At 51.5% G+C, this 25,048-nt stretch overlaps 1 protein-coding gene across 7 annotated transcripts in view; it reads right to left on the minus strand.

The window, feature by feature from the left end:
• Nucleotides 1-18,690, minus strand: part of DTX2 (deltex E3 ubiquitin ligase 2) — a 34,562-nt gene extending 15,872 nt beyond the window's left edge. For 4 of the 7 annotated variants that reach the window (XM_027882121.1, XM_027882128.1, XM_027882127.1 and 1 more), the window contains exons 1-4: nt 18,629-18,690; nt 13,533-13,920; nt 9,015-9,600; nt 863-921 (exon numbers count right to left, since the gene is read on the minus strand). In XM_027882121.1, coding sequence (XP_027737922.1) covers nt 863-921; nt 9,015-9,600; nt 13,533-13,839 — 952 coding nt within the window. In that variant the 5' untranslated portion in view covers nt 13,840-13,920; nt 18,629-18,690. The other 3 variants (XM_027882124.1, XM_027882125.1, XM_027882122.1) reach the window with 3 other exon arrangements.
• Between the last annotated feature and the right edge of the window lie 6,358 nt (nt 18,691-25,048).

Genomic DNA, 25,048 nt, shown 5'->3' on the forward strand with positions numbered 1-25,048 from the left:
TTATGATATCCATATGTGTGCAGTACAGTCAGGGTCAGCACAGAGGAGACCTCTGCTCTGGCAGAACACCCAAACCCCCCAGCACCACCACACCAGGGCCCCATGGTTTGGCACTGGCTGAGTCCCAGCAGAGCAAAGGTGCCAGTGGCTGTTGGCACAGCAAGGCTCCCACTGAAAGCTGCAAGCACGAGTTGGCGTTTTCAAGGCAACGCCATTTCAACTTTAACAGGCAAATCTACTCTGAAAAGGAGCATTGAAAACTGGCACTTTCATCCCTCCCAGACACAGTCCTCAGTATTGTGCTCACAAGTTTGGATAACAAGCAGACCCGTATTCTGCTGCTACAGGAGACAATGTCTGATTCAACTTCTGTCTCCCCTTTCCCTGAGGCAAGGCAATAAAATCCCCTTTAAGCTAAAGACCACCTGAGCTTTTTTAATAAAACCACATTTAAAAAGACACATTAAAAACCAAACACAATCTCACACCACTCCTCCCCTTTGACTTTAAAAAAAAAAAGGCAGCAAATAGCAGCTTTTTCCACATGCCCTTTCCTTTGCTACTTGCTCATGCACACGTACAAAGATGAATAGCCATGCCTCAAATAATCCCACTCATTTTGAGAGCCTCAGGACAAGCACTAATGAGAAAAAGAGTTATTAAAGGTTTGTCCATCCCATTCTCTCCCAAATTTGCCCTCTTTGCTTTTCTGAAAAGTCTTTGAGTCTCAAACTTTAAATGCCAGCAACGTTTCTAACTCTTCCTAAAAGGCACCAAAGGAAAGTAAGTGCCCCAAAAAAGACAAACTTTTCATTCATCTAATCCTAAAGACTGAGCAAGTAAAGCAGAGTAGGGTTCTTACCTGCCAGGGCCTGGTTCAGCTTACTGGGTTTGGGCATCTTGACGAGCAGGTTTGGGGCACTGGAGAGAGAAAAGAAAAAAGGACAAGCTCAACAGCACAGAAAATCCACTAATAAAGAAACCAGCAGTAAAACTGCCTCCTGAATGCCAGAGCCCTGCATATATTAACAGGGCTTAATTGCTCAGATGAGCCCCAGATGGGACCCTCAGCCATGCACCCTTCTCCCACTGGCCCAGCAGCTGTATTTAAGGAGGCCTGTCCTTACCAGAGCTCTCTCCTAAGTTTATTTACCTCTAAGATAGGCTTCAGAGCTATCTATGCTGTATATTGCCGCCTCCAGCCCCATCTCCTCTTAGCTGGAGGCTGGGCCTGACTCATCCCTTCCTCCTGCTGGACCCTGCTCTGATCCTCTGATCCCTGCTCTTGCTATTCCACCACAGAGCTTCCTACAGGCAGCCAACCTGCACTATGCATCCAATGGGAATCTAAAGAGAAGAAAGGCTGAAGGAGACTCACATGAGTTTGTCACCCGTTTTTCTTTGGAATTCAGGAGGATCTGGACACCAAGTATCCCTTTCAGGTTCTTCACCTACGTGTTTTAGCAGTATTTCCCAAAGCTGGCAGCTGCACCTCAAGCTAGTATGGGATGGACGGGCAGCCAGGGTCATGCCGTGAGTTGGAGAAAGGAGTTAGGAAGGAAAGGGGGAGCAGCAGCATGAACACTGAGGAAGGGGTCACTGGAGAAGACAGCAAGCTGGATTCACATGAGCAGAGCAGGAACATATGAAATCCAACATGCTGGCACAGAGAAATCACCCATGGGCTCTGTCTCAGGTGGCACATGTGCATCAGCTGCAGTTAATACACGGTGAATTCTGACAACTATCCCCAAGGACTCCCCAAAACTAAATCAAACCTGGCCAGCTTCTTAGGAATTCAGAAACCAAGGTGGTCAAAAGCCCAAGTCTCATCCACTATTAAGGGAGAACCTTCTTCTCTCCAGTTGGGATGCAAGAGCTGCCACGGTGCCACAAATAGCACCACAGAGGTCCAGGTTGGTCCTTTCAGCCTTGCTAAAATCTTTGTCCACATTTCCATGACAATGAGCAGAGCTGAAAAGATTTGTGTCATGTGACTGCCTTCCACCCTCCTGAGAGGGAGGCATTCCTACCTCTCCCCTCTCCTACCTGTCACAATTTGGAATGGGCTCCTGCAGGTCTCCTGAGCTTCCTGAGAAACCCTGGGCAGGACCCAGGGCTTCATGTGGCACTGACAACCTGGCTGAGTGAACCAGCTCTTCCAGACCCTTATAAATCTCTCCAGACCAGAGAGATTTTCCTTCTGCCTCTTTCAAATGCTGTGCTTTCCCTTTTGCTGCCTCCAATTTTGCAATGTCTTCAGATGATGCAACGGATTGCTCTGCCTACAATTCAAACCCACCAAATTTGGGGAAATCCTCTAAGGGATTTCAAAGGGCGCTGAATCAGATGATTTTATGACTTGTTTCTTTACCGCTTCACCCTCTTTGTCCCAGCTCTTTCTCAGATATTTCCCTCCTCCTTCTTCACCTCATCCCTTTGCTTCACAGAGACATTGGACCTTCCTTCATTTCTTCCTCCAACTGAGCAGCCAAGAAAACCACACAGAGCTGGGCACCCTCTCTACCCCAGCCTGTGACCCTGCATGTGACAGATACCGAGGAACTTGTGCTTTATTGTCACACCATGACATGCAGGTGCTTTCACTTCCCCATGGGAGGTAAAAATACAGCAAAGTACAAAGCTGAACCTCCCACTGGGCCAGGAAAGCAGCAGGGGATGCTTCCAAAGGGGTGGAGCACAGGGTCATTACACCTGAGGCTGGAGAAAGCAAACCCAGAGCTGCCCTGGGAAGGGGATCACTGGTAACCACATTCTGAGATGATGGAAGAGACAATTTTCACTCTTCTTTCAGCACTGTAAGCCTTAAGCCCAAGCCACCCAGGAACTAGAACTTGTCCTAGTTTCAGCTGAGACTGAGTTGATTTTCTCCCTGCTAGCTGGTACAGTGCTGTGGTTTGGATTTAGGATGAGAATAATGTTGAAAACACAGGGATGTTTTAGTTGTTAGCAGTGATCACACTAAGTCAAGGCCTCTTCTGCTCCTCCCCTCACCAGTGAGGAAGCTGGGGAGGGGACACAGCTGGGACAAGGGATATTCCAGACCATTTGATGTCATGCTCAGTATAGAAACCAGGGGGAAAACTGCTGCTGGTCAGTGGGTGTGAGCAATTACATTGTCATCCCTTGTTTTGTACATTTCAAGTCTTTTATCATCATTATTTTCCTTCCCTTTTCTGTCCCGGTAAACTTTCTGTATTTCAACCCAAAACTTTTCCTGTTTTTCATTCCAGTTCTCTCCCCCATCCCAAATACTTCTTCTTCTTTCAGTAAATATACCCCCCCAGTCAGCAGCACCCCAGCCAACAGTGCCGCAGGATGTGCTGACCCATCTGCTCAGCACTGTGGGACCACACTGGCACAGCTGCCACGCTCCCTGATTTCTGTTACAACTGCAGAAAGCCCAAAGGTTGATGAAATCAAGGGAAATCCAAACTGCTTTGAGGCACCACGACGCTGCCTGGGCAGGTCTGCAGCCGCAGTGAGTGGGAGGAAGTGATGTCACGCCAAAAAAGGTGCGGAAACACTACTTGGAGCCTACGCTGGGTCTGAAGTGGGGGGTTTTTGGAGGAGGAAGGGGAAGAGGTAACAAGGAAGGATATTGCTGTTGTAGTGTAACATGGGCTGTGTCTCCCAGAGCAGCACAAGCAGACGTATTTTATCCACCAGCTCAGGTCCAAACAACTCCAGCATCGCCAGAACCAGCGGTGGCTTCCTGGGAGAGAGCTGGAGCCAGGTGAGGTCCTGCTGGTTTATTGAAAACAGGCTCAGTTAGGAGAAAAAACCTGATGCAGGCAGGCTGGTGGGGGTCTTGGGTAAGGGAGATCTGGAGGGCATCAGTGCAAGAGCAAGCACTGCAGTGTGGAGAGATGAGAGGGGTCCACTGAGGCACCTGCTCCTGCTGCCTCTGCTGCCCAGGGAGATTTGTAGCCAGGCAGTGCCTTTGACTCCCAGCCAAGCCTTCAGGCTGGGCTTGCAACACCTGAAAGTCAACGCCTGAGTTCTCTGAACACTTCCTAGTATTGTCTCCTCTTTCCTGGCCCAATTTTGTCCTGCTGCTCGCTGCAGCTCCTGCTCTCCTGCTGCTCTGTATGCTGGAGGTTACCGAGTGTAACAGGGATCACCAGGCTGTGAATAAAGGGATGCAAAACAAGACACTGTCCTCGGAGATTCAGCAAGAAGATACTGTTATGATTTCCCACCACCAGTTCCCAGGCAGTCTGCTATGGGAGGCAGACAGGGCAGACTGATATTTCAGCATGACAAAACCACTTGCTTCTCCAGAATTTCTAGATTCTGCAGCACTAGTGAGACAGCAAAGCACAAGGCCAGCAAGGAAGTCTGTCAACAGCTTGGCATCCAGGGCTGCTGCCACTTCAAACACTGGATGGCCAGGTTTGAGCTGAACATCACCTAAGCCGCACATACACCCTATCCTAATGGAGCAGAAGTGGGGAAGCCTGTAAGAACTCGCCCTCTCCACCTGGTAACAGCCCTTTCTTCCTTCTTCTCCCCCTGCACACAAACAGCAGGCCGCACAGCTCTTATCCTGGCATCTCTGTCACCTCATGAACAACAGCCAGCACTTCTCCCCACAGGTCAGGGCTGTATCCAGACCTACCTCACACTAACATCAAGTGCTACCACAACACCCAAAGGTCCAATCCCCTTCCCAGGGCTCACCAACACTAATGGCAGTTTCTCCCCTTACCTTTCTTCTCAAGAAGAGGCCAAAACCCAGACCGAGTGTTTCTAAAGAAGGACCTTTTGGTCCACTGCACTCACGTGGCCACAGGGATCTGTGGTTTTGCTCTTGGTACCAAGCAGAGGGGTTCCCTTGCTCCCACTCAGGAATAGTACCCAGCAGCAGAGAACCACGCTGGCTAACAGGGCTGCAGGACAAGTTACAATAGGCCCAGCAGAACCAGCACCAGGAGAGCCCCTCCTCACCATCTGAGGAGCTTTTGGGAATGCCTACGGACAAAGCTGGAAGATGTGAAGGAGCAGAAAGAAAAGGAAAGGCCCTACCCAGATTCTGCTCCCTCCTGGTCCTACAAAGCACTAACTGTGGTTTGCTCCTTTTGGGAGATTTAGGGGCACAGCATCAGATCCCCAACACTGTCAGTATCCCTCCTTAGCCCTCAAGACCCCCACTCCCCATGCTTTTATAAAAAATCTTGTCCCCCTGAGCTGCCTGCTTTGTTTGTAGGCACAACCTAAATTGGGAGCCAAAGTTAGATAAGGTCAGAGGGGCCAGCAGATCTACAGCAGGGATTTGCCTGGCTGGAGCACTAATTAATAACCCCAGGAAGATCGCTTTCTTCAGCTTTACTCGCTCATATTACAAGCAGGGTGTTTCAGGAGTGCCCTACTCTGTAATTAGCCAGCACAGCGCAGGCAACAGGGTAGCTCTTGCCCCAGGGATGGATGCTTTCCCATGTGGGGTGGGAAGGATCACGCCAGGAGGTGGCTGGGATGCTGGGGAGCTAACCCCTGCTTCCCAGATCTGGCTAACAGCACTGAGATCAGGACACAACCTTTGCCATGGGACACGTCATGTGCAGTCTGTGAGAGAGGAGGGATTCATTAACTCTGTTTAATACACAGGAGGAAACTAACGTACTAAGCAGCAAAATAACTTGCCCACATGTATTTAACACATTAGCAGCAGAGCCAAGGATATTAGCATCTAGTTAAGCCTTGGCACTCTTCTCTGGGTTTTCCCTCTTTGACCCCCTTGAGAGCAGGAGGAAATCAAACCTGTGCGTTGCAGTGCCGGAGCTCTGCCCGCTCTCACGCAGCACCCGCCCTCCATCAAGCAGCAAATACGTTTAATAACCATTCAGTGCCACAGGAGCCTGGGCATGCCTGTGCTAACAGCCCCTTCTGGGGGCTCTGCCCGCCTGCCTGCTAGAAATAGCTATCACAGCCACACAGGGAGTCAGGCAGCTTGCCAGGACAAACTGCGCCTCTCTCTCGGCCCTGCAGGACAGAGGTTTATTTCAGTGTTGCCATTTTTAGCTGTGTTTCCTAAAGAAACGGGGTGTACACAACTGCACTGTCTGTCAGTCTCTCCCAGTCAGCTTTTGAGCTCTTCTGCCGGTTGAAGTTCAGCTCCAACAGGCAGCTGGGTCATCCCCAAAAGATTTGTGAAGATAAGCAGTTTGGTAAAAGCAAGTAATCTGTCAGCGCTGCCTTGGAGACAAAGGCTGTGGGGGTGAACACAACACAACCTTTATTAGACACCAGAGGATCCCCTGTAGCCCACTGCTCACTCCCTGTTGGCCTCTGAGCATGGGTCAGCGCAGGAATTGCACATCACAGTTAAGGGGAGTGAGCAATGGTGCACACTGGACACAGCCAGAAACCCTTCATGGGATGATTAGTGCAGGATAATCAGCCACAAAGGCTGGACTATTGGGTGATGCAGAACAGTGACTGTGAGGGAAGGGGAACAAACCACCATGCCACGAACAGCCGAGGGGGGAAGACAAGGATCCCAGAGGATACAATAACCCAGGAATGTTCTGGGCTTAGGAATTAAATGAAACACATTGTTAAGACTTTGCTACTCAGGTTTCCCCTAATTCACAGAAATTAAAGGATTTTCTGCTGAACATGGGTTTCACAAGCCCAATACTGTAACTCCAGCCAGGAGCAATTACACCCACCCAGCGGCATTTCCGACTCAGCCCCAGTGCAGAGGTGACAGGAAAAAGCCATCCCAAGCTGTCAGCTGCGGATGAACAAGTCCCTTTCACATACAGCACGCTACTGGAAGATGGAGATTGCCCCCCTGCGTGCACTTGGCTGTCTGGCAGGGACAAAGAGAGTGTCCCTGGCAAAACTAACCCCAAAGGATGGGAGAGCACACCCCAAGGGCACAGACAGGCAGCCAGGGAAGCAGGGCTCAGCTGGGGATGTGGGTTTTACAGAGGGTGACTGTCACACAGGTCTAAACAGCACTCACTCACTCCCTTCCAGGTGACCAAAGAGCTGCCACCTGCCCTGGGTGGCAATGTCCTGCTGTCCCCAGCACAGACTTAACCATACAATCCCCTTTGCATCCCCCAGAAAGGTTGGCTTGGGCAGGGATAGATGCCAGGACACCAGCCACCTCATCCCCTGCACACCACCAACAGCTGAGCTGAAAGAGGTTGAAAACAGCCCAACCTCAACCAGCCATGGCATTGCTGGGCACCTCCAAGTGTCCTCCTGGCCATTCCTCTCCTCCTGGCTGGCACTGCCTGGGCTGTGGGCTCAGTTCATGGTGAGGAGCCCGTGCCACCCCTCTCTGGGCATCTCTGTCCCATCCTCCCTCCTTCCAGGACAGCCTGTCCCCCCCACCAGTAGCATAAAACATACCCAGACCCTGATCCGCTCCAGACAGGCTTGTGGGGCAACTGCTGCAGCATTTGGCTCTTCCTTTTTTAATCTTCCCACCCTGAGAGTCACTTTGCAAATCCTGCTGAGGCTCTGGGGAAGGATGGGGGCTCCAGGCAGTCTGGAGCACCGACCAGTGTCTCCCGAGAGAGGGGGAATTTGGCAGCTTCTTCAGGAGACAGCAAGAGCCTTACTGGGAGCTCCTGCAGGCAGTGCTGATTTTCAGCCCTCCTCGAAGGTGACTGGAGCAGAGCAGTGCTGTGAATGCTTAAAGCACCACGAAAAATCACCAGGTGCAAAAAAAACCACCAAAAAAAGACCACGAGAAAGAAGAACAGGATGTGAGAAGTCATTTCACCCCGATGACCCTGGAGAGGGAAAGTCCTGATACGACACTAAGAAAAATATCTCAGGATTCAGCATCTTGTTTAAAACACAAATGAGAATCAAAATAAACCTCAAACCCCTGTGCCTCATGTAATTAGCAGAATGTGCTTCCAACACTCTAGATCTCTTATCTCTTTACTTACCTGAGGTAGTTTGGACAGGTAAGTCAGCCCTGGCAAGTTCCCCTGTAGTTTCTCAGGGGCTCACCCAGTGGTTCAGCAGCTGGATTATTCCCAGGGAAGTGGGTGTAAGGCTCTGCACATTTCCAGCCATTCACAGAGTGAGCAGTCAGCCAGCCCTTGCTTGGTCAGGTGCTCAGTGCCAGCATTGCCACAGACAGATCTCACAGACCTCTGCCAGCGAGGGCCTGTGCACAAGAAGAGTTAAGATCCTGGAAGTGGGATAGCTGACCATGGCTTGCCCCAGCAGCCCATGCCATGGAGAGGAAATGAGCTGTCAGACCACAAGCCTCTGCTTTTCACCGAGCTGGCAGCAGGCAAAAGGCCTGAAGAGAAGTGGAGCCCTTCCTCCCACACCAGTAGGGTGTAAACACAGCCTTCCTTCAGCTCCAGCTGCTCACTGATGGGAGCTGAAATCCTGGGCTGCAAGATGCACACCAGTTTCAGCCCTGTCAGAGAAGAGCCATGGTGAAATCCAGTGGCACTTCAGCTCTGCATCAGCATTTAGCCTGACAAATGGCCTGGACACCTGATTTTGGCAGAGAATTCATGAGGTCTCAGCCACACCCAATGAATGTGGTGGTCTCCTCCTTGAAGGGAAATGGTCTCCTCCTTAAAGGGGAAGAGCTTTGAACACAGAGAGGAGTTCCACTCTATGTTTACTGCCTACTTTGAATTAAATAGGTGTTTACAAGTCCCCTTGTAATTCACTTGGTCCCTCTCAAAGTTGTTTTTAAGCCTAACCCAAAATACCACAAATCACTATTAATTTTCTCCAACCTTCAGAACCTCAACCTGTCTGATTTCTCCAGTGGTTCAGGGAAAACTGGTAGGCAGGGACTATATTTCAAGTGAGGACTAAAAGGAGTGGAAAGCAGAGGAGAAGCCTTTTCATCCACTGCACTGGATACACAGGCACAAACCTCTGTCTTCCTGGGGAGAAAACCCTTGCATAAAGTCCTCTGGGACAGAGAGGCTCCTAGATAAGGCAGACCTGAGCACAGCAGATGTCTTGGACACAGAGAGGTGAATTAGGGTCTGTACCTGACTCCGTTAGATGCAGGCAGTCCTGTGCTGGGGCCCCCAGCTTGCTGCAAAGCCAAGGTGCTCTGTGCATTGAGCCTTGGTGTTGACCTCGCTCCAGTCAAAGTCGGTTTGTTATAGGGCACGAAGCCGACGCTGGAAGAACTTACTGACGCTGTCCTACCGGGAACCTGATGAGCAGCGGAAGAGTTGGGAAAGTTTACCATGGAGTGGCGGTAGCGTGTGGTGATGGGACCAGTTCCACTGTTGGGCCAGCACTGCTGGCAAGAACAACCCACCCCCATGTGAAGGGGTGCCGGGGAGGTCGTCACCGGGTACGGGGCGTCCAAGCGCCTCCGGACGCTGCGGTGGAACCGCGTGGTCTTGTTGGTCTGGACTTGAGCCGCAAGGTCAACCTCATAGTTGTAGCCCAAGGGTCCCAGGTCCACTCGCTGGTGGTTGGTGGCACGGGCTTGCTCCAGGAACACGCAGACGTTCATCTCGTACGGGGACCACCCGCCTTCGTCGTTCTGCCATTCCCAGACGATGCCCTGCCCCGCGGCGGAGTCCCCCGGGAAGACGTGCCTGCGGACAGCCCGCATCGTCCCTGTGTGGGGAGAGTGGGAATAAACACAGGCATTCTGAGAGGGGAGGATTAAGGAGGATTTGTTTCTGCACAGATCTGTGGCGCCTACAAGAGGGTGGTCTTCCTCACCTCTCCCTCAGCAGGGGCACTAACAGAGCTTCTCCTCCCGACAGGGCTGGGTTTGGTCGTGGAGCTCAGAGAAACGCAATACCATCGAGATCCCTGTCCCTCTGCCAAATCTGACTGTGGGCTGGCAACAGGTTCAAAAGCTGCTGGGAGGAAGGGTGGGAAAGGAGGGAAGGAGAGAGGATGCAGACGCAGACACACCCGAGCACAAAGGCACAGTGATCACATATGCCTCCCTGACGTTAAAAGGAAAAAAAGTTAAAAAAAAAAAAATCAGGCTGAGGCACAGATCTGGTTAAAAAAACTCCAACTCCCACAGCCTTGACAACAGAGTAACTATAGAGACGTGACACCATCGGGAAGTGCTTTGCAGGAGCACTTAAGGGGCTGAACACCCACTTTGCTACACAGAAGTCCAGACAATTTTGGTCTTTGAAGAGTGGTTGAAGTCCCACAGGGGCAAGGACAAGGACTTTGGAAAAGGGACAGACAGGGCCAGCTTCTCTAGGCTCCTGACTGCTGGGGGATAGAGCAAGATTAGAGAGGAGAAGACAATGAAGTAACTTGAAGAGAACAGCTGTCCAGACAAAGGGAGAGAAATGGAAGCAGACACTCTACTCTTGCAAGGCTGCTTGACAGCAACAGCAGGAGCTCAAACTCCCTGGAAGTCTGGCTCTCCAGGATGACTTCACTCCTGGGTACTTCATCCCTTTCTTCAGAAAAGCAGCAGCCTAATGAGAGGGAAGGAAGCCACCCAACGGGACAGAAGCTCTGCAACCTCTGTGAAAATGCCACGGGGCAAGCAAGTCTGGGGATGTAGGAAGGTGGGAGTGAACAGGGGAGCAACGAGTTATTATGACACAGGAAGATTTCAAAGAACAGCACCAAGAGGAAAAAAACCAAACAAATAAAGCCTCTAAAGAGGTCATGAGAGTTATGGCACCTTGTTCCAGGACCCCAGGTGAAAACAGGCACTTTGCACCTAAAGCCTCAGGGGAACTGCCCCGGGATATCACTGGTAGCTCTGTGGGGTGCAGGCAATCCAGGCAAGAGCACATCCCAAGGAATAGCAAGGACAGCCCACGTGGGACTCCACACTGCCAAAACTCAACTGCTGCCTGTGTTCAGGCTCTGGCTGGCTGAATGCTGGAATGAGGATATTGAGGATCTTTGCCTCACCCTGCTGTTACTTCTACCCAATAGTACTGGGATATCATGGAAACTACTACAGAGTGACCTTCCCAGTCTAGAATCAGTCTTAGTGGGAAGGCAGATGAAACAGCCAAAAGCAAACTCTAGCAATGACTGCTCCTATCCATCAAGTCCTGCCAAGTTTTAGAAACACAAACCAAATGGCCTCAAAAGCTGGGCAACTTCAGGGATGAACCCTAAACAGGAGGACTGGGGATAAGACTGGCTGGGAATGAGACAGTGAGACACGCACTGCATTTAGAGATGACTGCAGGGAACCCGCTCCCAGAAAAAGGGGACTGCCACAGGTAAAGCAAGATGTCAGAAATCCAGTGGGACATATCTCAGAGATTAGCAAGGCTGCCACTGCTCCATTGGCAGCTCAGAAGCAAAAAGCAGCACAGAGAGGACTCGAGGAGTTTGCAAGCAGCTTGAGTTTGTAACACTCCCAAACAGCAGCAGGGACAGCTTTTAGGAGTCAACAATAAGACCAAATCCATGCACTTGGAAAACATCCCCCTTCCCCCAGGCTGGCAGGGAAACTGGCATTCCTCTCCAGGGTGGGCAAACAGCTGTGGTCAGAGGACAACCCCTGTTGCTTCCTTGCACTCACTCCCAGCTAATCTGCCTCGACCAGCAGCTGAAGCCCACAGCTAATCCTGCCCACAGGATCCCCCCGCACAGCTGTCATTCCCTGCTGGAGGGGATGCTGCTCCCGTTAACACTGGCTTCCTGTTATTCTCCCTGGCTTCCTTTGAAGAGCCTATTTATCTGTCTAATAGCTAATGAGCAGAATACAACAACCTATTTTTTGCACTGTTTAAAGATTTTTCATGGGGATGTTTCCTGCAGAGATTCTTTTCTCCAGCCCATGACAAAGTTCAGCTGGCGGCTCGCTCGGAAAGGTTCACGTTTAAGGCAGAGCCTTGCAGAGAGAAAAGCTTTGCCTAGAACTGGGCCATGGAAAGGGGATAGGAGAGTGTTTCCGATAGTCACGTTGCAGAGCACACAGGTATTTGTGGAGGGAGGCTCACAGCCCTGGCCCCTTTGATCAGCATCCCTCTGGATCGGTGGGAAACACTGCAGGAGAGCTGTGGAGCAGGATCAGCCTTTTTGTTATTAACAATTCAAACTCAGACCTAGTCCAAGGAAAGATGAGATCATGCCAGCCAACATCATTTCCAAAATTGTGCTGGACTGTCCCCTAGACGTGACAAACTCCGAACCAGCCTGCAATGGACAATATTCACTGGGTGTTTTGAGATCTTTCACAAGGCTCTAGAGAGATTCAAGACCTCTAAGGAGAGACAGATGTACTCATGGAAAAGAATGTCCCATTTACACTGGGATGCATCTTTCACCCTCCCACAGGTTGTCTGCTCACATTCACCAAAGAGTTTGGGATTGCTGCCCACATGTTGGAGCACTGGCTGAGAGGGCAAAAGGCTGGAATGTTCCTTCACAAGTTTGGCAGGAGAAAACAGGAAAGAAACAGCTGCTGGTACCAGCTCTGGTGGTTCATAGTGTACTGCTCAAAGCCACAGCCTCAGCTGGGCTTCCAGGTGCTCAAACAGGCCACACTGAGCACACCTGCCAAAGCATTCAGCTAAGAAAGCTCCCCACCTCACCCAGGACACCGTTACAAAAACTAATCTTAAGGTCACTAAGAATAAAACCACGGATGCAGCTGTGATGCTCACATTTGCTCCAACCACTTCCCTTTCCTGTCAGCACTGGCTGATCGTGCAGTTGATTCACAATATTGCTCACTTATTGCTTCAACTGGCAAGAAACCAGCACATGTCCCTCCCTAAAGCCTGGGGGAGGATGCTCAACTGCGTCCTGGGGTGATGGGAGAGGTGCTGGTAAAGGGGAAAGATGGATGGAGAATTTTCCAGAGCAGCCATTCATTCAGGGTGTGTAATTTGGGATCTCCCTGCATTTTCCAGGGATGAAGTGCACGCATTCCATCCCTGCCCCTTTTCTAAGCTCCAGCTGCTCAAGCACATCTGGAGCAAAAGAGGGCAGGAGTCATCTTGGCAAATTCTGAGCTGTACCCCCAGCGAGCCAAGGAGAGAGGAGGATGGAAATCAGGTCTCAATCCTGCTATTAAGCCCATCCCTTCCTCGCTGGGAGGAAGCAAGCCAGGCTCGCACAGCACAAGTGCAGGGAATATTCTGCTGCAGCATTTCGGTGTTGTGTGGGGGCTGCAGGCTCTCACAAGCAGCTTGTGTGGGGCAGCGTGCCAAGGTAAAGCAGCTGGCACTCCAGTTCCAGAGGGAACAAGGGATTCAAGCAGGACGGTTGGAATCATAAAAAGGCCTTTTTTACGCAAGTGGTCTCAAATGGTTGTGGGTGGGGGGAGTTTCCAGCTCTGAGGGCTCTAGCTCACGAGCTGTGAGCTCTGGGGGTCCTGTGATGATGCTCCTTAAGGGAATCCTGCTGCCTGCACCCAGCTCCGCAGGTTTTCCCACTCTGGGCAGCACCAGAAGAGCAGCAGTTGTGCCACCCCTCAAAGCACTGCCCGGCATGGCAGCAGACAGCACAGCTCTGTAGGGTTGTCTCACCCAGAAGGAGGCCCCCTTACCCCTGAGCACACAAGCAAAACCCCAGCACGGGCAGGGAAGCACCCTTACCTGTATCCTGCCGGAACTGCGTCAGGCTTGGAATGTCGATGACGTAGGGAGCCAGGACGGGATCCGCACGTCCCAAAGGGATGCTGCTGACGAGCCCCGACCCCGAACGCCGGCCCTTCTGCTGAGAGGCCTGAATAACCTGCTCAATGTAGCTGCAGACATTCCCTCGGTACGGCCTCCACCTGCCAAATTCATCCTGCCATTCCCACACCGCCACTGCCGTGGAGTTGCTGCCGTGCCCCGGGGCAGGACTGGGGAGTCCGGATGGCCCGGCTGAACTGCTTCCCGCTCCCTGAGCTGCTGCCATGTTCCTCCCTGAGCTCTGGGCACGACTGGAAGTGGCAGCTGCGCTGGCTGGCCGGCCTTACACCATTTTCTCCTGAGGACCTGCAGCGAGAAACAAAGAGAGCACACAGAGCTGAGAATGATGCCCCAAATCCCCCCATCCTTCATCCAAACCACACGAGTCATTTGAGAGGGAAACAAGCTCTGACTTTCACAGAGGACGAGTTTAGGAGAATACAGAGCAGCAGACTGGCCCCAAAACCCTCTGGCTGAGGGTGAGTGAGGCACCACCACCCACTCCCTGCTAGTGCTGGCAACTTTTGTTGCTTATTTTGTGGCACCAAACACCACCTGAGTCATCAGAGCTCTGTACCAAACCACCCCGAGCCACTGCTGATTGTGTAAGGGAGACCTGTAAACCCTGAGTTCAGACAGACACTCACTAGCCAGGAATGTGCCAAGGCAAGAGGCCATTCCACCCTCTTCCACATGCTCAGCACCGCTCCTGGCAGCGTTGTGCTCCAACCACCCTGTCGTGAGCTGCCAGATGCTCCCCAAACACTTGAGCACAGGAATGACTCGGTTACACAAGTGGTTCCCACGCTCTTCTCACTGATCTGAGAAGATCCTCCAGGGCTACACCATCAGCTCCATTCAGGCTTCTGACAACTCAGCTTTGATCCAGGATCAGTCCCATGACTCTTTCTGTGTAGCACTGTACGTGCACACAAAGCCAGAAGACAATCCTTCATGCACAGTTTGCAAATCACAGCACATACACTTCTAGCTGAGTGTCATTCCAAAAATGGATGGGAAGAAGTACAGGAACACCAGGAGGAAAACAGGGTGCTGAGGGCAGTCTGTGCTGAGGGCAGTGATTTAGTAGCTCCTCAAGATCAGAGCTGCAGCTTCTCAGGTTGGAAAACAAGGAATAATCTCCATCAAGGACTCAAGCCAGAGATTTAAGCCCTTAAGAGATGATTTGGGAAAAAAGAGAGAGCATAGTAGGAGCCCTAAGACATTCAGAGAAAGACACAAAGGCCAGTGAATAAATTTCAACAACAAGAGATCACCACTTTTAGCCCCCAAGGGATGTAAAAAAGCAGACCCAAAGCCATCACATGGTCACCAAGCTGCCTAAAAGACACCAGAGGTCTGATATTTGGCATTCCTTGTCCATTGTGTCATTCCAAGGAACCCTGTCCAGACCATCTGGACACACATCTGTCCCAATGCTGGACCGACATTGTAGATCCCCACGCTGGTGCTCGTGTGTAGGTGGGTATGGCTGTGAATGAGTGAAATTCATTTTGTTTTAAAATAAAGTCGCCTTCTCCCTCCTCAGGTCTCACGTCACTGATTGCTCGCTTAACTCCCAGCAGTCAGCAGGGAGCTGTGAGCTTCCTTCCCATCAAATGGAAAAGTTCAGGTCTCCCAAGAGGCAGAGCAGCAGTGGGTGGCTTCCACTGGAGGATGCCATCTGCACAGAGAATGACATCCCTGCCGGATGGGGGAAGATCCCACGCTCCGTGGAGCGTCCCATCCATCATGCCCGTGTGGCTCGCTGGCTCAAAAAAGACACAGAAGAAGAGCGAGCGCAGAACAGACACACCCACACGTCTGCATTTATAAGAGGAAAGCAACACTTTCTCCAGGAATTCGGTGTAAATTAGTTCATGAGCTGCTCAGAGATTTTTACACCACACCCCCAGCTCAACTGGTGCTGGTGACAAAGCGCTCCAGATCACCAAGACCCAACCCTGGTCTCTGCTACCAATCTTTTCCTTGTAAGCCATTCTCCCCCAGCACACCAAGGACAGCTATTTTGCTGCTCAAACCAGCAAATTAAGGCTTAAGGTATCAAATCCAACACTTGCCTCTGACACTTCTTTTTATGGCAGGTTTCACACCAAAACTTCTCCACCTCAGGGACCACCAGCACGTCTGTGCTCAGCTTGGACTCGAGTGAGGCAAAGCCAGGCTGCAGGATTTTCTGTCCCACCCACCTGAACCCCAAATACAGAACCAACACCTTTTCTTCCCCCAAAAGTTGCTGCCCAGTATTCATCAGCACACTCTGCAGCCACAGGCAGAACAGAGGGAGGCCATGAAGAGGGAGTTGAATCGTTTTCCTTTCACTTCTGAAACACAGTAGCAGGAAATGGAAACAAGGAGACATCCCAGAAAAAAAAAACACAAACACACTTCCTCCCTGTGCCACAGGGATAACAGCTGGGTGCCAACAGCCTGTTGCTCACCCCTGGGATGGCAGCGATGCTTTGAATCCTGGACCACATGCAGGGGTACCCGGACCGGCTGCACGTGAGCGTCGCGTGCTCCAACATCCACTTCCCCATCAGGACGGAAAAATATTTCCTGCGCTGGGACTGCTGGTCCAGAGGAGGAGCGAGGGGCGTATTTCAGCCTCCTGCAAGTTCTCGCTGAACGCTGCTTGAGCCAGCAGCTGTTTGCACGGATTGGGAAGCGAGGAATGTGGGAGAGCCTCAGTAAACCAAAATTACACGAGTCCCCAAGTTAAGGCAAACAAGGGTAAGAAAAGGCCTGAAGTTGCAGTTCCTGAGTCCTCCCTGAGAATTCAGGAGCACACAAATATTAAAAGTTGAGAAATTCAATACTGGAGCTGCTCATACAGCTTTCAGACCACCCCCTTGGGCTGCCCTGTGCATTACGCCGTGGCAGAAAGGGTTTGAGGCAGAGCAGGACTTGGTTTGGGATGTGTTACACACCTCACCTTACATCTTTGCTAAAATTCCATGAACTAGAACAGTTCACCTTGACTTTTAAAAATGCCTTGAAAAGCTGAAATTCACACCAACCCTAAAAGCTCTGTTTATTCAGCAAACAGTCCTGGCTCCAGTCAGAAATCCTATGGCCCAACTTGCCCCAAGTGAAAACTAAACCCTGTGCAAACTTAAATATTCTGGCCAGCTGCCCTTCACTTCAGAGGTAATTTGTAACATGGGCTCAGAGCTTGAGTTTGGATTTGTTTGGCTGAAACATTTGCCCACATGGCTTTAATCGGAGACTTGGACAGGAAAAGAACTGGGTGCATTTCAGCTGTGTTTCCCAACAGCTTCACTCCCTGCTCCTCCAACTCCAGCAAATGGTGCTGAGAAAGCAGGGGAAAGGGAATTAAAGCCTTTGAAAGCCATGTTTAATTCTGTTCTACTTCCAGAAAGCAGAATTTTCTTTCACTTTAAATGCAGGATCTTAAAATTCACGGGTCTGAGAATGATTTCTAAAAATGCCAAGTCCCTTTTTAAGTTTCTGAACTGAAATTGCCAGCGCTGATAAAAGTTTAAATGAAATGTGATCTTGTACCTGGAAATGAAAAGAAGCCTCGGGAGCCCAAGAGCTGGGCTGAATTAAAAATAAAAATCACCGGATTGGTAGAATTCAGACTTTTCAGCAGGTTGCTCAGAAAAGAGGGTGGCCAGCAGGGATTTGTTAACACCACTTTGAGAGACAGGACTGGGAGGGCAACAAAGATCCCATGGGAAGAGATTACACAGGGATTAGAGGAGCACATAAAGCACAGGGAGGCCACGGGACTGCAATAAGACGTAACCCTGTGCAGGGTGCACGACCAGAGCAGCTTTACATGTGCCCTGTGCCCCTCTGACCCCAAACCACCAGCCAGAGCCCCACCAGCCCCTCACACCAGCTGAGCCGCACTTCTGGGTGCAGCACAACCCAAATTGTGAACACAGTGATGCAACAGGCCTGGATGCAACAGGCCTGGAAGCTCTCGCCAGGTAACTCACACCTAAACAAACCTTTCCACACACGAGCTCCCGGCTCCGATCGGCAGCAACCAAAGAGTGAGAACAGAGCACGGCAGCAGGGAGGGGACCACAGCAATAACTCCCAGCACAGATTGATCGGTCCTGCCCTCTCCCAGCCTCAGCTGATCCTCAGGCACAAGGTGGCTGGGCTGACAACCGAAAGAAGAAACAAACCCGGCTGCTCCAAACCTGGACTGCTTCCATTCAAAACAAGCTCCAAGAGAGTTCCTCTCAGAGAGGGGAAAACAGAGACAGCAACTGAGACGGAAACAAAGCGTCTGCCTGTCAGCTAAGCAGAGGGCTGGCTCCGGGCAGGGGTGAAAAGGAAAGCTGAGGCAGCGAGAGGAGGGAAGGTACACCTGGACACGGGATCACACCAAACAAACCCTGCGTCCGACCCGCCCGCTCCAGGGTCCTGCCGGGCACCGAGGCGCGTTATTTATCTGCGGGCAGACCGCTGACTGGCGGGGTGCGAACGTGGCACGACCCGGAGAGCTCCTCCAACTCCCCAAGGGCTTCGGCTCGCACCGGGAGCTCCGGGAAGGGCCGAGCCAGGTCCTGCCTGGGGGGGTTGGTGGCAGGGGCCGCCCGCCCATCCATCGTGGAGCTCCCCCGGCCCCGGGGACCCCGGCAGCACCCGCACACCCCACCGCAACCGCCCCCCGGCTCCGACCCGCCCTCCCCGCTGTCCCGGGCCTGTCCTGGGCCACCGGGGGCCGGGCGGCACCTCCCGCCCCGGCAGCGGTGGAGGGGCCGCGGGGAAGGCCCCGCTGCCGGCCGTGCCCCGCTCCGAGCGGCCCGGGCAGGACGGGCCGGGCTCGGGGCGGCCGCAACGGCCCGGGGAGGCCCCTCACGGACGGCCCGGGTGGAGCGGCGCAGGGAAGGGGGTGCCCGTCCCGCGCTGCGCTGCCCAGCCCAGCCCAGCCCAGCCCAGCCCAGCCCGCTGCCCTGCTCAGCCACCTCCGTCCCCTCACCCGCTCGGGCCGGTCCCCCCGGTCCCCTCACCCGCTCGGGCCCCGCCGCCGCTCCCGGTGCGCGCTCCCGCCGGCTACGCGCGTGCGCCCGCGCGGCCGCCCGGGGGCGTGTGAGGGGGCGGGGCCAGTGAGGGGGCGGGGCCAGTGAGGGGGCGGGGCCGCGAGTGAGAAAGGGGAACGTGATTGGTGTAGGTGTGTGAGTGACAGTGGGGGGGTGGAGTCGTGAGAGGGAGAAATTGTGTGAAATTGTGTGAAATTGTGTGATACTGAGTGTGTGTGTGAAATAGCGTGTGTGATAGTGTGAGTGTGTGATAATGTGTGTGTGATAGTGGGAGTGTGAGTGAAATAGTGTGTGATGATGTGTGTGTGATAGTGAGAGTGTGTGTGATACTGTGTGAGTGAAATAGTGTGTGATGTGTGTGATGAGTGTGAGTGAAATAGTGTGTGTGTGATAGTGTGTGATAATGTGTGATAGTGTGTGTGTGTGAAAGTGTGATAGTGAGTGTGTGATAGTGTGTGATAGTGCGTATGTGATAATGTGTGCATATGAAATAGTATGGGTGATAAGGTGTGAATTTGATGGTGTGTGATAACGTGTGTGTGATAATGTGTGTGTGAGATAACGTGTGTGATAGTGTGTGATGATGTGTGTGTGTGATAACGTGTGTGTGATAATGTGTGTGTGAGATAACGTGTGTGGCACAGTGGGGTGTGTGATGTGTGATGGTTTGTGTGTGTGAGTGTATCTGACAGTAACCATGCAGGAGTGTGACGCTGGGTGTGAGTGTGATACTGTCCACATGAGCATGTGTAACACTGGGTGTGTGAGATACTCTGTGTGAGCGTGGTACCCTGAGAGTGCAACAAGGTGTGAGTGTGACACCGTGTGAGGGTGACCACGCGTGTGACAGTGTGTGATGGGGTGCATCCTCTAATGCAGTTTAACTGGATGCTGTGGGGGCTGCTTTCCCCACGCTGCCTCGTCCCGTGGGGATGTGGATGTGACCACCAGAGCCAGATCCAGCCTGGATCAACCAGCTGCTCAGTACAGCCCTGAGGATTTCATTTACATCCATGTAAATCCAAAGCAAAGCCCTGGAGAAGCCTGTTCCTTGTATGAGCAGTGATGAGGGTGGTTAAAGATAACCCTGTGTGTGCAGATCTCCCCAAGAATAGAGCGCTGCTTCCTCCCAGCTGCTGCACCTCCAGCACCCCCCTTCCAAAATAGGTGTTTATTTAGGGATTCCTTTAATCCTGGAACACCTTGCAGAGAGCTGGATCACTCCTTCATACTCTGTTAGAGGTAGGTCAGACCCCACCTGGATTTTTCCCTTGATGGACACAGAAGTCAAAATCCCACTGAGACACTGGCAGCAATGATCACAGAACCATAGAATCATTTAGGTCAGAAAAAAACCCTTAAGATCATCATAATTCTTTCAAAACCAGGAAGCATTCACCAGTCCTTATCAAATGACTTTAAACCTCCCTGGACTTTACACCCAGCAACACTGATTCACCCATAACATGACACACCTGCCCCAAAGGCTTGTAAAATAAAGGGCATTATTCTTGGACTGAATAGTTACAGCAAAAATAACATACAAAGCCACTTTATGCTGTAGAAATGGAGAGATATTCTAAAACTCTTCTTCCAGGGCTGAACACATGAGAATTATCTTCACAGAGCTTATATAAGGTTGGTTTTCTGCCCAAAATGTATGGCACCAAGCATATAATTGCAACAGCTTTGGTGAAAATCCTCTGAAGCTGCATCCCCCCCCCCAGCTCAGCCTTGTATGTAAATGCCCATGGATTTTTCTGTTCCAGGATGGATGAGACTGTCACATACTTGAGTTCAAAATACTCACAAAGAACTAATAATTGCCAAAAGTGATTGATAGCCTGCTCATAATGTGTCTGCTCAAGCAATAAGATTCACATTTACAACTCAGGTGCTTAGGATTCCTGTCTCCTACGGCTGTAATTAGTAACTGGAGAGCAATGCAAAGGTTTTTTTTTTTTTTTTTCCTGAAAAATAGATAGGAATGCTTTATAAAGCTGTGCTGGGAGCAGGCTGCGTGATCCATGTGGCTGCATGGGTGGACAGGTGGCTGTGGCTGAGCTGTGGGAATAGCATAGAATTGCATTGGATTTATTTTAATTTTTATTTTGGAGCAAGGATTTGTGACCTGATCTTGCATCAGGGTCCCTGGAAGGCTCTGCCAGACACGACGGATGGCTGAGGTGCCTCCTCTCAGCAGCACAAGTATCCCTCAGCCACCCTTTTCCCACACCCTTCCCTCACTTGTCCTGTGTGCCACGATGGTCCAATAACCCGAAAGGGTTTAGCAGAACTCAGGCACCACGTACAACAGGAGTCTGGGGTCTGTCAGAACCCACTGCACAAATTCCTCCAACTGTTCTGTCTGAAGAACACCTGTGAAGATGCTCTCTGAGCCTGAAAGTGAAACTCTGTGTCCTGCTCTCCCTAAGGACTCTATTTTTTACAGGGATGTAGACCTCAAAGTCCTGACTGCCTGCTAAAATATTGGATATTATATTTTATATTCTTTTTACCTTAATGATCCACAGATTTTAACACAGTCCCTTACGGATTTTTTTTCAGCTTTATCCCTTATTTCCCACGTTCTTCTTTCCCACACCCTTCTCTGCATGCTCCACAAATTAGTATGCAAAGCAGGGAGTCCTCTAACATGGGATCAGCTCCTGTCTGATCCATCCACACACACTGGGGTAATCACTCAAATATTTTTCTTCCCCCCTTTTCTTTTCCTGTAGCGGGGCTGGAAGGCTGTTGAATTAATTTCTCCATGGCTGCTCCATCTCAGGCGGTTTTGACTCAAGGTCCTACACTAATGTCTATAAAACCTGATGCTTGAGGCTCTGTTAAATTGCCAGGCTTAGCCTGGTGCTCTGGGGAATAGCCTGGCCACTTAGGAAACTGCCTGTCCAAGCTCTGCTGGGATTGCTGCAGCACTTTGAATTCACAGCCCACTCGATTTCAGATTAATTTCCCTGAGCAGACAAACACAAAGTGACAGGAATTAGGAAGAAATTCCTCTGCAGGCAGAGGATAATATGTGAAATTTCGTTTCATTTTCCTCTGCAGCAGCTGCTGCTGGTTCTTGCTGGGGACTGATTAGACAAAGAAGGGGTGGGTCTGGTGTGGACATCCCACTCTTGCTGGGTGTGTGTGACATCTTCTGGTCCAGGCCTTGGGATGTTTTTCTACAATTCTACCTTGAAAGGAAGACTAAACACACTAATGGAATTTAGAGGGATTGATATGGAATGGGGTAACAGAGTTGGGTGTGTGTAAACATTATGCTACAGGGAAAGGGATATAATACAGCTACAATAAAATCCACATTCACTACATAACTATTTCTAAAATCTACAAAAATTAAAAACCAAAAAAGCTCTGAGGCATCAGTTGGAAGGGAACTTAAAGGTCATCTTGTTCCAGCCCCTGCCATGGGCAGGGACACCTTCCACTAGACCAGGTTGCTCCAAGCCCTGTCCAACCTGGCCTCGGACACTTCCAGGGATGGGGCAGCCACAACTTCTCTGGGCAACCTGTGCCAGGACCTCTCCACCCTCACCATAAAATATTCCTTCCTGGTGTCACTGAAATTTGCCCTCCCTCACTTTAAACCCCTACCCCTTCTCCTCTTATACAGACCTTGGTCAAAAGTCCCTCTCCATCCCTGCCTTTGCTAAATCCAGCCACGAAACTCTGGAGCCCAGTCCTCTGGGTTGAGTGCCTGTCTCCTCTGCTCTGGCCACCCTCCTCTCGCTATTAGTATTAATTATGGACAGGACAAGTCCTGCTTTGCCTTCTGCCTGCTGTGCCCACCTCGCCGGCGGGTCCCTGGGTGTTCCCAGCGGAGCTTTGCTCTCCCTGCCCAAACCAAACACCCCTCTCGGCTGCCGCAAGCGCCTCTCCCTGAAAGTGGTTGCCACCTAGTGCACGCTCGGCCGCCTGGCAGCCGACAAGCGGATCCATCGCTCCGGAGCTTTCCTGGAACCAAATAAACGTCTAAAGGTCCCTTGCAACCCAAGCTGTTCGTGGAGTGTCAGGCTCGGACACGGCATCTCCACACAGGTTCCTCCTGCCCCAGCAGGAATGTCCCCAGCGATGTCCACCTCGTCTGTCCTGTCAGCCTGCGTGTCCCCCTACAGGTCACCCCTTCCCAGCCGCACACTCGGGCGTGGTTTGGGCTCTCTGGAGTGTGTTTAAGAGCGCTGAGGCTGCAGCACACCCGTCTCACACCAGCGATGCTGCAGCAGAAGCGCGGATGCCTGGATTCCCCAGGGCTGGCAGAGGAGCCAGCAAGTGCTGGTCCCGATGGACACCTGGTGTATGTACATAAATATATACACATATATATAAATACACACACACATACATAAATCTGGCTGCTGTCCCGGTGGATCCCACTGCCAGGAGTCCGGTGCAGGGTAAGGTTTCACCCCACGGAGATAATGACACACAGCAAAGGCAGGGAGTTACAGACATACCCTAAAGCTCATGCCCACAGCGAGTGCCTTTGCTGTGACCAGCGTGGGTGATGGAGAGGACCCAGCTGCCCGTTTCCCATCCCCTCTTCCCCGCTGTGATCCGTGCCTGCTCCTCCGCAGCTCTGGATGCCGGCCGGAGCCCATGGAGTGGGTCGGCTGCCCTCTGGAGAGCCTCCTGTCAGCGCTGCGTCCTTGGACTGCTCTTTCTCACCTGGCTGAGGTGGTTTCTGCAGCACGTTGGGCAGGAAGCAGATTACGGGGAGGAACAAAGGTGATTTTGTCTGGGGAGGGGATGGGTACCTCTCCCTCAGCTCCAGCTTGCTGCAGCTGAGTGCAGTGCTGGGGCTGCCACTGCCCTTTCCTCAGTCCTGCCCTTCCTTCAGGACTTATAAACCGCCAGAAAATGCCTTAAACTTAGCACAGAGGTGTGTTAGGAGGACAGTTCCAGTTGTACTGAAGCAGAGCTACATGTCAGGACAGGAAACCAAAATGCTCTTGTACTGCATTTACACCTTTCCCTTCTCCTAAGGCTGCTGGACAGAGGTTGGTTTGGGAGTGAGAGCTCCTCTCCTGGGACCCCACATCCCAGGATCCCATCTGCTGCTCGTGCCCCGGAGCAGCAGGAGGAACGGAGGAAGGAGGGGTGGCTCATCCCATTGCAGGTGCAACATCCTTCTTGCTGCTGCTCCCCAAAGCTCGAGCGGCAGCAGGAAACTCCTAAGTACTCGGTGATTTAGCTCAGCAATCAGCAGGGGAATCCTGTCATTCATTATAAGCCGACTAATGGCTCACAAGAGCAACTGGTGTCCTGAGGATGAGCTCAGTCCCATCCTTCCCTCCTGACAGCAAGAAAATGCCTTTTGTTTCAGCTTATGGCTTTTTTGTATGGTACCAGGTTCTTCTTTACCCCCCCAAAACACTTCCTGGCCATTTCATAGGACATACAAACAAGTTTATCTCTCCTCTCCGTAGTTTCCCAGCTAATCCAAAAGGAAAATCTGTTTTTATTATTATATTTTTTTGGAAGCTCCGCGTTTCCTGCAGATTTGTGAGCCACTTGTTTTCCCCAGCTTCCACTCATGACCGAGCTGCTGCCAGGAAACAGATCTGCTGGAAATGCCACCTGCTGCCATAGGAAGCTGTGGTAGGTGCTGCCTGTGGCACGTGGCAGATGCTGAGTGGATGTGGGGATGGCCCTGAACCCCCCATAAGCCCCTCTCCTGTGAGCATCACTGATGTCTCTGAGTGTCCCTGCCTGATTAGGCAGCAGGACCATCACGAAGCACAAAAAGAGCTTTTTTTCCCCTGGCACGCAAGAGAACAGCCTTGCTGTCCTGTGGAATTTTATAATTAGCCTTTCTTATGTTGTGGCTGCTCCTTGAATAAGGCTGGCTGTGTTTTCTTCTCCTCAGAGCAGCATAATCCCACAGCCTGATACTGCCAAGCCACTCAGAGCACATGCAGGAAGGATGTAGACATGGAAAACATCTGAGATGGTGCTCAAATGGCCAGAGAAATCCTGGAGAGGGTGGAAAGCATCTTCAGGCTGGCTGACCTTATCCCTGCATGTCCACATGCAGGGCAGCTTACACTCCTGGTCCCCAAAGCCTGAGTGTGGATCGATGCTGGAGATGATGATTCCCAGTCCATGGCACTGGCAGACAGCCAGGACAGCAGGGAGTTTGTCGAAGTTTAGGCAAAACAGACTTAAAAGGCACCTTTGAAACTTTCACTCATGATCTGGGTTAATTAGAACTTTGCTGCTACTGGGGAATAAAAATGCCTAATTGCTAATTACTGGATCCCTACAAGAAGCAGCTGGCGACAGTTGTAGCCAGAGCTGGCTTTGTGAGGAGTTAAAACATGAAACACAGGCATTTTAGGGCATTTAAGGGTCTGGGCTTTG

The sequence above is a fragment of the Empidonax traillii genome, unplaced genomic scaffold (genome assembly GCF_003031625.1).
Source record: "Empidonax traillii isolate 1590-97213 ecotype Southwest subspecies unplaced genomic scaffold, ASM303162v1 scaffold101:size1699134, whole genome shotgun sequence".
In the NCBI taxonomy this organism is placed as follows: Eukaryota; Metazoa; Chordata; class Aves; order Passeriformes; family Tyrannidae; genus Empidonax; species Empidonax traillii.